At 41.1% G+C, this 12,178-nt stretch overlaps 1 protein-coding gene across 2 annotated transcripts in view; it reads right to left on the bottom strand.

The window, feature by feature from the left end:
- Positions 1-5,511: 5,511 nt before the first annotated feature.
- DNAJC6 (DnaJ heat shock protein family (Hsp40) member C6) overlaps positions 5,512-12,178 on the bottom strand; it is a 36,419-nt gene continuing 29,752 nt past the window's right edge. For both annotated transcript variants that reach the window (XM_081818563.1, XM_081818564.1), the window contains exons 13-15: positions 10,648-10,790; positions 8,982-9,158; positions 5,512-7,873 (exon numbers count right to left, since the gene is read on the bottom strand). In XM_081818563.1, the coding sequence (XP_081674689.1) occupies positions 7,772-7,873; positions 8,982-9,158; positions 10,648-10,790 (422 nt within the window). In that variant the 3' untranslated portion in view covers positions 5,512-7,771. The remainder of the gene's footprint in view (positions 7,874-8,981; positions 9,159-10,647; positions 10,791-12,178) is intronic.

The following is a 12,178-nucleotide window of genomic DNA, read 5'->3' as shown; positions in this document are numbered from 1 at the left end:
CACTCCCACCACGCAGAGCCCCGCCCGCGCCACGCAAAGCCCCGCCCAGTTCGCCCATAACCCCGCCTCCAGCCCTCAGAGTTCCGCCCCACCCGGTGATCCAGGTCCTGAGCTTGTCCTGGAAACCCAGTCTCAGCGTTGTAAACCCGACCTTGCCGCTGGAGCCCTCCTCCTAGATCTTGAGTCCTACGGGTAATCCCCGAACCTGCCCCACGTTCACTCCTTCAATCCGTCCGCTGGGGCCTTGGCTCCTCCCGCACCGCTGGGTCCGCGGGCCAAGACACTCCAGCGCAGCCAACCCAGTTCAGGTCCAGCGCAACCAAGACCCAGAATTGCGGTTCCTGGCTACAAGGAATCTCTGCCTGAGGGTGGAGAACGAGAAAATGGGGAGAAGGAAGGGGGGAAATTACAATCGGTAGGGAAGGAAGGGACACCGACTTACTGAGCAGCATTATTCTCTGAGCCCCAACGTGCTCCTGTGTGCCGGTCTGCGTTTACCTATGACTGCTGCCGAGCTGGAGATGGGAGCACCAGAGAAAAGGCCCCGAGGAGACATCCCTCCTGAAGATCTTGGCATTTGCATGGACTTGCCTTGCTTAATACTAACTTAACACTTTTCAAGCACTCGTTTTCTCCCTTACACCCTGGTTTATTTAGAGACACGAAGACCAATAACCTCTTTTCCGTCTGAAACGTTCATGAACCTTTAAATAAATATTATTCTTAGACCCTAGGACCTCAAAGTCTGCAGGTAACCAAGGCCAATTTAAACTTCCTGGGGCCATTTTGTACTTACTTTTCCTCACGGGAATGGGGGGTTTTGTCTTGGTGGGGCCAATCTGGAAGAGACCTTAAAAGCCATTTGATCCAGTGCTTTATTTTACCTTTATGAAAAGAGGCTCAGAAAAGGTAGGACTTCCCAGCTCTTTGGAGGTTGGATTACAGGCCACTTATGCCTCATTGTAGCTGAGAACTACTGCCCCTTTTCTATTGCTTTTTTCTAATTTTCAAAGAGACTGAAAGATAAAGGGGTTCCCCTGGCTGCCTGAGAAGTACAAATTCTCACCACCACCACCTTTCAGGATCCCCATTCAGTTTACCTTTTGAAAACTGTGAATTTGTTTTTCTAGCCCGTCCCATTTCTCCTCATAGATGTAAGGTACACTTATTAAAAACATTGTGTTGCTAATACCTGGCTGACTGTAGACCCCTGCAGGTCCAGAATTACACTGTGCTCTACTTTGTAGCCTGCAATCTACTCAAAATTGTTGAGAATGTTTTTTTTCCCTCTTTTGAGTATCATATTCTTTCTAATACCTGTTAAAGCATTCAGGGGAAACTGCCTATCAGCCAGCCACAGGCTGGAAGCCTGTCCTTTTTAACTCCTTTACCATAGTGCCAAGCTGCTCTCATGAGAAAGTTCAGACTTTTCCCCCCTTAATTGATTAGGATTTTCTATGGGGTCAGATCTCCCCATTTCCCTTTCTATTCCCAGGCATCCAGCAAGTGTTTGAAAAGCCATATATAAAGGTTTGCTGGAGCCTTCCAAGTCAGCCTGAGGCCAGTCCCACAGAAAGGAAGTGATTTTGGAGAAAAGTGACATTACCTCAGAGGTGCAGCTTGGTTTGAGTGCCTTAGGCTTAGCAGTAAGAAACTGAAAGATGGTGAGAAGCAAAAAGATGAGGTGTTTGCTCAGGGGTAATGTCTGAAATCAGAAAAATGCAGAGACAGTATTCGTCTCTAAATTAGGTTCCTGGACCTTATTTCTAAGTGTGTGTGGGAGGGGGTTGGGGGGAACCTAGACCTTATTTCTAAGTGTGTGTGGGAGGGGGTTGGGGGTGGGGTAGGAAAGCTTCCCACACACCACCAAGCAATTCTTGGGCACCAACAGGGTGTCCTACAATTCAGTTCAATTTTGATACTATCTACCTGGAGATAGCATCAGATTCCACAGGTTAAGGGTTTAGTCCTATGAGACTCTGCACCTCTCACCCTCCGATGCCAGTCACAAGCCAGGTTGTTACCTATGCTTCTGACCTACCTTGGACTTGAGACACCAGTTTTAAGTCGAGGTTGTTACCTGTACTTCTGATGGACTGGCTATAAATCAGAGGTTCCCAGGACCTCCTCCTGTTTAATTTGCTAGAGCAGCTCACAGAATTCAAAGAAACATTTTGCTTACTAGATCACTGATTTATTTTAAAAGGCTATCCACTCGGGGTGCCTGGGTGGCTCAGATGGTTGAGCATCTGCCTTCGGATCAGGTCACTATCCCAGGGTCCTGAGATCGAGTTCCGCATCGGGCTCCCTGCTCGGTGCAGAGCCTGCTTCTCCCTCTCCCTCTGCCATTCCCTCTGCTTGTGCTCTTCTGTCTATCTCTCTGTCAAAAAAAAAAAAAAAAGGCTATCCACTCAGGAACAGCCAGATGGAAGAGATGGATACGGCAAGGTGTGGGGAAAGGACACTGAGCTCACGTGCCCGCTCCAGGTGTACCGTTCTGTCCACATCTCCAGGTATTCACCAACTGGAAGCTCTCTGAAACCAATGCTTCTGGGTTGTTGTTTTTTTTTTTAAGATTTTATTTATTTGAGAGAGAGAGCAAGCATGAGAGGGGGGAGGGTCAGAGGGAGAAGCAGACTCCACTGAGCAGGGACCCCGATGTGGGACTCGATGCTGGGACTCCAGGATCATGACCCGAGCCGAAGGCAGTCGCCTAACCAACTGAGCCACCCGGGCGCCCCTCTTCTGGGTTTTTATGGAGGCTTCATTACATAGACACAATCAATTAAATCACTGGCCATTGGCAACTGATTCAACCTCCAGCCCCTCTCCCCTCCCCGAAGGTCATGGGATAGGACTGAAAGTGCCAACCCTCTTAAAAACATGGTTGGCTCCATTGGCAACCAGCTGGATCCTTAGACGCTTTCCAAAAGTCATCTCATTAACAAAAGACATCTTTATCACTCTCTACACTTAAGGGAATTCCAAGGGTTTTGGGAGCAGTGAGCCAGGAACTGTGGATGAAGACCAAATATATGTAAGAAAAATATTTTGGTCATCTAAATGATCAGATATATACTTCTTATAAATCACAATATCACAGTTCCCAACAAGGTTCCTGCCCACGCCATCTGTCCTTTCCAGTTTACTAAACACTCTAAAAGAGAAAGCCTCTTTCTAAAGGCTTTAACCATCCCCTGAGAAAATCTGCTTTCCTTTTGCCAGATGCTGCACTGAAAAATTGTTTGTCCACTTACCCATTCCATGTTTCCTCAAGAATAAAAGAGTCACCAAAAAAGAAAGTAAAACACTAGAAGCTGAAACCTACCCCCGACTTGGATGTGTAAGATCCACATCCTCCACCATGCTGCCTAGGACTTCAGTGAACCACTTTAGATAAACTGTCATAGTCTCTCCTGGCATTGAATTCCCTCACACTATGAACTAGGTTATATTATCTCCATCTTGCAGATGGGAAAACTGAGGCTCAAATAGTAACTAGGGATAGAGAAGCTGAGATACAACCCAAAACCGTCCAACTCTACAGTCAGACAGTCAGCACTCGTACTACTCCCTCTAAATCTGTTGTAGGAATTAGAAGAACAGCAACCTCCTGTGTTTTACAGGGCAATGAAATCCATTTGTTCATTTTGATTTTCCCTTACATATCTATTAGTATCTGGCATACAGTTTACACAAAATATTGGTTGAATTAACAAAAATTAGTAAGTTTGTCATCCACAGTACCATCTCTCCCTATCCTACAGAAAAGATCTAGCTTCAAACCCCAGCTCTGGGTAAATGTCTCCATGAGGTAGGATTTACAAAAACTGCCTCTCAGAACTTTTTGAGAATTAAATGAGAAAACAAATGTATATCATAGCACCTGGGGTCGTGCATGCAAGATAGATGCAGTGGCAACCATCTGCACTGGGGTAGGCTCTCGAATCAATTAAGTCAAACCTAAGGGTGATGCAACCATTGAAATCAATGTTAGTTTCTCTCCCTAACTCTCAACCACTACTTTTTTTCACACAGCCATTCCCTTTACAGAACCTACAATTCAAATCTGCCATTTTACGTAGGCAGATCTCTGTCATTCCAAGGATGTAGAAATAAGGGCCAAAGGCACAAGTTTCTTTTGAAGCTTTTTTCTATTTGTGTTGTTCACTCCCTACAACCCAAGGTTTCAGTGTAATTCCAGCCCCAATACTGACCTGCAGTGATCTACTTTATCCTACAATCAGTAACAATGACAATAGCTCCGATTTCGTGAGTACTCACTTGATAGCAGTTTATACGGTCCCTAATTCCTCCATTGCAGGGTTGCTCCAATTACCTCTATTGTACAGGTGATAAAATTAAGCCTTAGTTTAAGAAACTTGTCGAATATGACAGTCCTTAAGTAGAAAAACCAGGATTTAAACGCAGTCTTCTGATCTCAAACCATACTGTACCATTATGACAAACACCATGATTTATCTTTAAAAAGAACAACCAAAACCTATTTATTTGACCTAAACTCCCTCATGGATGTTTCCAGCAGGGAAAGTGTCCTGTTGCTGTGAAAACTGTTTCTGGAATCCAACGTTTGTGTTCACTCCTTACACAATGGTGTTTCATCAGCAGTATTAGGATCCAACTTGAACATTCTTCCAGACAGAGACAGTACAGGGATGATTCAAATGCTTTTGATTTGCAGCATATGCTTCCAAATGAACATGCTGCTTCTATCCTTAAAGAACTAAAATACAGTTGACCCTTGAACAATACAGGTTTGACCTGTACAGGTCTATTTATACATGGATTTTTTCAATAAATACAGCACAGTACTGTAAATGTGTTTTCTCTTCCTTGTGATTTTCTTTACATTTTCTTTTCTCTAGCTTATTTTACTGTACGAATACAGTATTCTGTAATACAGAACATTATATATTATACTGTATTATATACATATACATACAAAATATCTGTCAATCGACTTTATGTTATCATTAAGGCTCCTGGTCAACAATATAGTAGGCTATTAGTAGTTAAGTTTTGGGGGAGTCAAAAGTTATACATGGATTTTTGACTGTGTGGGGGGTCAGAAACCCTAATCCCTGCACTTTTCAGGGGTCAGCTGTATCTGTTTTGACAAAGTCCCAGACTCCCAGGATCAATCCCTTTGCTTCAGCATACAAACACAGCTTTGAATATCCATTAATATTCTATCTAGGAGACCAGAATTTCTACGCTGATTCTTTCTGAAACAGTGTTTTTGTAGCATGATCCAAAGTAAGTGTGTGTGTGTGTGTGTGTGTGTGTGTGTGTATAGGGGAAAGGGCGGTATGGGGGTGGTTAAAGTATAAATCCAGAAATCCTCTCAGATTACATTTTGATGCAATTGTATTAAATGCTTTTCATATTCTTTTCCCATAACTTTTCTTAAAAGTGAATCATGTCAGAAGATATAACTCAAACTTGTCATTAAATTCCTATAAGAGCAAAAATAACTTAAGTTTCTACAAATATTTTTGAGCCTTTTAATATACATTACAAATATTTTAGACCAATCACATTTTGTTGTGTGTAACATATTTACAAAACAAAAAATATATTACAATAAACATGAATGAAACAGTGAATCTGATCAACAACAAGCTTTGTCACAACCAGATATTTAAAAGGAATGCAAAAACCTGTTGGTCTGCATATGTTAAGAGTTTTGAGATAAATAGGGGTCCAGAATTATAATGTATCTGGAAAAGAGATGAAGGAAATCCCAAATTCAATAAGTTAGGTAAGATTTTTTCTCATTGCTAATTACATAATGTTTAATGATGTTTTATACTGTGAACATTGATGAATTACCCAAAAATGATACAAAGCTAATATAGTTCTATCATTTCAAAATGTACGTGACATTCACATAATATCCTTTTAATTATTATCATTATATACTGTAGTTCACACAATATCTACAAATGTGAATGAGAAAAAAAAAAAAAAACCAGGTCACAGCAACATGTCTCACATTCCAATTTTAAATAAGACAAGCACATACTGGATCAAACATTATTTCATAATACGTTAATAAATAACACCTATTTTGTTATGGTTACCTTGAACAGTGTACAGCTGTTAATTAAAAAGAGAACATTTTCTGTGAGTTTCACATTGTCAGTAAAGGGTAAAATAAATAACAAACATAACAAAAAAAGGAAGGAAGAGAAAGAAAGCAAGAAAGTGAGCAAGCAAGCAAGAAAGAGAGAGAGTTAGTTCCATATAGAACAGAAAGTATTTTTGACATGCTGCTTTTCTGGTACAGTTTGCCACAAGAAAATTAAAATAGAAACAAAAAATGATTGTCTTTTAAAAACAATTTTTGAAAGCTTTTCACAATATTAAGCATGAACTTTTAAGATTAGCATGGAAATCTTTTTGCCCATCTGCTTTGCATATATATACTATGCACATCGTGTATGTGCACACCCAGAGAGACTTCCTGAAGTCACGGGATAGCAACTGCTGAGCCCTCAAAATGAGAAACAGCCAAAACACTGGACTGAAATCCAACCAGTGTGAAGTCTGCAAAGGTCTCCTTCTTGCTTGGCTTTTACAGATGTCCCTGTGTGAATGCTGTTCCTGTGGACCTCCAGCTACTTTGAAAACAATAAACCCCACTGTAATAATCCAAGAGATCCAGTTTCAACAGGTGGGAGGGGAACCATTTGCCTGGATCCTGACAAGCCACCTGATTCAGTGGGAAGGTGAGCACAGCTCTCCCGCTGCAGCTGCGCCTACCTCATTACTCGTGTTCAGTGTGGGGTTTCTATGCTCTCACCACAACTGCTCACAAACCTAGAGGACAGGGACTCCTTCCTAGATGTCGGTCCTGATACAATGTGACTGTGCCAAACTGCCTCGCAACCTGTTTCCAGCTAAGAACATTTTCTTGACTAAGCAAAAGAAAGAGCATGAAGCCTTATGGCAAAATTGTTTCTTTCAAATCAGGTTTAGAGTTGAAATTACATCATGAAGACATTTTCTTTAAGCAACCACAGTTTTCTAAAGGGAGAGGAAGGTAGCAGCCCACCTTTCTGACCAGGAACAAAGATTTCTCTCTCCACAGAGCTCCCTGTTTTCTTTAGTCAGCATTTCCACTAAGTTTTAGCTTATCCAGGAAGAGCTGGCAATCACTGGATTGTAATACAATCACTTCCCACAGTTCAAGTTCTTTTACATCAGTCAGTCCTCTTGACCAAAAAAAGTATACAGTATTATGCTAAAGACCATTGTAAATTTCCATAAAAATAAAATACTCGGTGGTTGTGTTCCTAGAATCTATGTAAAGCCATGGCTCAAATTACATCTTTCCAAGAAAATCTAAAAACCATTAGTTAAAATCCATCATGTAATCCAATTATCATAGCTTTTGCTCATTAATCCTGTTCTCAGACAATGAGATGGGTGTTATGCCTTCCACGACCTGTTTTCCATTTCCCCACAAAATGCTGAGTCAGCTCCCCAGAGGACAGGCTGGAATGTTGTAACTCCACAAGGTCGTCTGACTAAAAGTTCCTCCCCTGCTTTGGACTTTTTATGGTGGGGACTTGAGGAAACAAACACCCACATTCCTTATCAATGAGGAATTAATTCATGAGTAATTTGACAGTTTAGTACTAGATACATATTACTGGAGTTTTTGGTTCACCTGTGAAAACTTCGGAATTGTGACGCACACTAAGCATTAGCACAGGTCTGCAGCAGGGATGGAAAAGCTCATAAATTAATACAAGGGCTTTTGACCTTGATTTTCAAATTCAGACCAGGCATCATTGAGCTCCATGAAAATCATCTTTGCATATTGTTCATAAGGTTGCCCGGTAGCCTGTAGAAAAAACATAAACAAAACAACACATTAGATACTACAGACCAAAATTTTATTTGTATTACAATTTTCACTGCTAATGTGGGGGCTCCAAGTAATTGAAATGTTTTTCCAATAGGCCATTTCTCTTTTTATAGCTCAATCTATGTGACCCTGATTACTATGACCTCCCTAGAACTCCCTCCCCTTAGGAATTCACATATGGTAACTAGTCCGTGAATGCGCTTACTGAGTGCTTACAGAGCACTTACTGAGTAATGAAAGACGCACCCATTCTCCAGAAGTACCTACCAATGACAAAGGCTCATGACAGCCTATCTACAATTGATTGTATTTCTAAATTCCTATTTTCCCATCACTTCCCGGCCTTTTGGCTAAGATCAAATGTAAATTCCTATTTTCCCATTTCTAAAAAAAATTAAGTTCTTGGTGACTGGTGACATGGGCATAGTTTGTGTGTTTTTCTAGGTTCTTGTTTCTCATTCTCTTTTGATTCACTGAAACACATCGTTTCTCATTAACTCTTCTCTTCAGACTAATCACCAAAAGTATGGAGAAATGAAAATCAAATCTATCAAATTCAAGCATGTGTTCCCAAGTGGCATTTCAACCATAGCCTCACATAACAGGACTGGTATAAATAACACCGACTTCATCTATATGACAGCAAGGTGACTCACTTCTGTCTAAGAGGTTTCTATGTATTATGATGATTTCAACCGGGGCCATGTGGTAGTTTCTGACATTGTAGAGCACCTATATGTGGATATGCCTCCAGGAAAACATAAACTGGCATCATCAATAGGATGACACATTTAGGTCCATTTTGAATACTTTGTTGATTTCCACCAGTTCTGCCAACTACATTCTAAAGCTTCTTCCCTATAGCCGTGGCTAAACGTACTGCTGTATCTCTACAACAGAAAAATTTTCCTCTGTCCAGCTCTTAGCCCACCCTTACGATTTGTTATAGGCCAGGACACAATTTATATCTGATTCCTAAAAGTTAGTCAGTGGTAAATCATACACCTGAGTAAAGCCCCTTCACTCCATTATTGTATTACATAGTTTAATTTCTCTTGCTTCGTAAAGGGCAAGTTATACTCACTTTATCTGGGTGCACCACCAGCACAGCCTTCCTGTACACCTTCTTCACCTGCTCAGGTGTTACCAGGTCTGCCATACCAACTGGTTTCCACTTGGTCTCCCCAGCCCACAGCACAGTGTGCATCGTGGACAGAAGTGCTCTGATATTTCTCTCTTTGCCTTCAATCCATTCCAGAATCTGTCAACACAGAGGGAATTAGGAAATTCAAATGTTTTCAAGTCACAAAGATCTCCACCAAGACTCTGGAAACCCCTCCCGCCCCAGCAACATCAACTACTTGGGGCTCTGTGAATACTCCAAGCTCTTTCCTCAACCTGGGATCCTTTTCTTTCCACCTCTATCTCCTGGTCTTTCTGGTTGACCCTTCATCATCCTTTTAAAGCCTGTTCAGGAATTTCATACTGTTCGCCTTTGACTGCTTGAATTCCTTCCTCTCGGCCCCACCTCGGAGTTAATCTCACTCCTAAAGCGTGAACTCCGTGGATGCACACCCATGTCTACTTTGGTCTCTGTTATCTGCCTCTGTCGAATGTCTGGCAGACAAGACACTAAATAAGTACCCCTTGAAAAAAAGAACAAATTTCTTTGAGCTAATTCCTTGAACATGTTTCTGTCATATGTGTGATACTTTATTGAAATCATCCATGTGTTTGTCTTTCTTTGCCATTAGGCAGAGTTGTTTGAGAAAAGGTACTGTTTCTTATACATCAGTATAACTCAGGAGCCAAATAACATGCCTGGTTCAAAACACAGCTCAAAAATTGTTAAATGAATGAATCCAAGTAGTTATATGAATGCTCATAATTTGAATCTTCTCAGTTTGAGCAAATGAGGTGATTAAGTTGAAGGGTTTGTAAGAATGCACCAGTATTTAGCACATAACAGATGTTCAGTGGGTATTTGTTGGTGAATGATGGCTACTCTCCCAAGCAACTAAATACCCTGTACCAGCTAAATAACCAAGCATAGTTTAAAAGAAATGAACCACTTTCTTTCAAAGAAAACTGTCAAGAGTTTGCCTAATGAACAGATGTTATTGAGATGGAGCATAGAGTTTTGGAAGAAATATGAAACCTCTCTGGTGTTACATGAAGTAAAGGCACATGCAAACAAAGGATCCCATATTGCCCTCAAAAGAGTATCCAAGAATCTATGTATCTTTAACAAATCTGGAATTATGTTACATTTTTTCAAAATGTGTAAGATGGACTGGCTGTGCTAATCCTGGTTCTGGAGATCCTTTAATGTGGTCAACAGATTAGAGCACCATCTCCCAGTTAGTTCTAGTGTCAGCATATTTAGTACTTTGTCAGGTAGAAATTCACCCTTTCCATCTGTGAGAACATTCCAGTTCTCTTGATCTTTTACAAACCCATTCTCCACTACCTCACACAATTCATCCCCATAACTACCCTTTTGTTTCCAGGCTAAACCAGGAATACCTGGTTTATAATTTTTTTTTTAATGGGGAACTATTCTTTTTCCCCAAATCCAATGCTACCTAGACTTCTAGAATCAAAACAGATAAAAGTAGAACTAGTCTGGTTGAAAGTTGGGGGGAAGCAGTGAGAAAGCCAGGAACCAGGAACATTGATGGCTCCACACCTGTGACCTTATCACATGACAGTCACACCAAATAATCACACTTGGCCAGGGGCTCACTCACCTTTAATTTCTCAGGATCCATTTCCTTAGCCATTTCCTCCTTTCTCATCTCAGCTATTGTTCGAGGCCCCTTTTTGTCTTTGTGTGCATTGAAACCTTGACCAGAAAGTAGGTCTTCAAAGTCAGCTGCTTTTTGTTTCCCTTCTGTAACAGAATTTTTGAAAAATCATTATAATTTTACTCTTTTTATTTTTAATCCACCAAAGATATTTTTATTAACAAAGAATGTATTATTTGTTTCAGGGGCACAGGTCTGTGATTCATCAGTCTTACACAATTTACAGAGCTAACCATAATACACACCCTCCTCCAATGTCCATCACCCAGCCACCCCATCCCTCCCACTCCCTCCACTCCAGCAACCCTCAGTTTGTTTCCTGAGATTAAGAGTGTCTTATGGTTTGTCTCCCTCTCTGGTTTCGTCTTGTTTCATTTTTCCCTCCCTTCCCAGATGATCCTGTCTTGTTTCTTAAATTCCTCATATCAGTGAGATCATATGATAATTGTCTTTCTCTGACTTATTTTCACTTAGCATAATACCCTCTAGTTCCACCCACGTCGTTGCAAATGGCAAGATTTTGGGGTCTTTTTGATGACTGCATAATATTCCTGTGTGTGTGTGTGTGTGTGTGTGTGTGTGTGTGTGTGTGTACCCCACATCTTCTTTATCCATTCATCTGTTGATGGACATCTAGGCTCTTTCCATAGCTTGGCTATTGTGGACACTGCTGCTATAAGCATTGGGGTGCATGTGCCCTTTCAGATCACTACATTTGTATCTTTGGGGTAAATACCCAGTAGTGCAATTGCTGGGTCATATGGTAGCTCTATCTTCAACTTTTTGAGGAACCTCCATACTGTTTTCCAGAGTGGCAGCACCAGCTTGCATTCCCACCAACAGCGTAGGAGGGTTCCCCTTTCTCCACATCTTCGCCAACATCTGTCGTTTCCTGCTTTGTTAATTTTAGCCATTCTGACTGGTGTGAGGTGGTATCTCATTGAGGTTTTGATTTGGATTTCCCTTACGCCGAGTGATTTTGAGCACTTTTTCATGTGTCTGTTGGCCATTTGGATGTCTTCTTTGCAGAAATGTCTGTTCATGTCTTCTGCCCATTTCTGGATTGGATTATTTGTTCTTTGGGTGTTGAGTTTGATAAGTTCTTTATAGATTTTGCATACTACCCTTTATCTGATAGGTCATTTGTAAATAGCTTCTCCCATTCTGTCAGTTGTCTTTTGGTTTTGTTGACTGTTTCCTCTGCTGTGCAAAAGCTTTTTATCTTGATGAAGTCCTGATAGTTCATTTTTGCCCTTGCTTCCCTAGCCTTTGGCAATGTGTCTAGGAAGAAGTTGCTGTGGCTGAGGTCGAAGAAGTTGCTGCCTGTGTTCTCCTCAAGGATTTTGATGGATTCCTGTCTCACATTGAGGTCTTTCACCCATTTTGAGTCTATTTTTGTGTGTGGTATAAGGAAATACCACAGTTTCATTCTTCTGCATGTAGCTGTCCAATTTTCCCAACACCATTTGTTGAA

This window comes from Leptonychotes weddellii, chromosome 4 (assembly GCF_054177405.1).
Source record: "Leptonychotes weddellii isolate Sample4059 chromosome 4, ASM5417740v2, whole genome shotgun sequence".
Lineage (NCBI taxonomy): Eukaryota > Metazoa > Chordata > Mammalia > Carnivora > Phocidae > Leptonychotes > Leptonychotes weddellii.
Note: the sequence above shows the minus strand (reverse complement) of the source record. Positions and strands in the feature narration are given on the sequence as shown.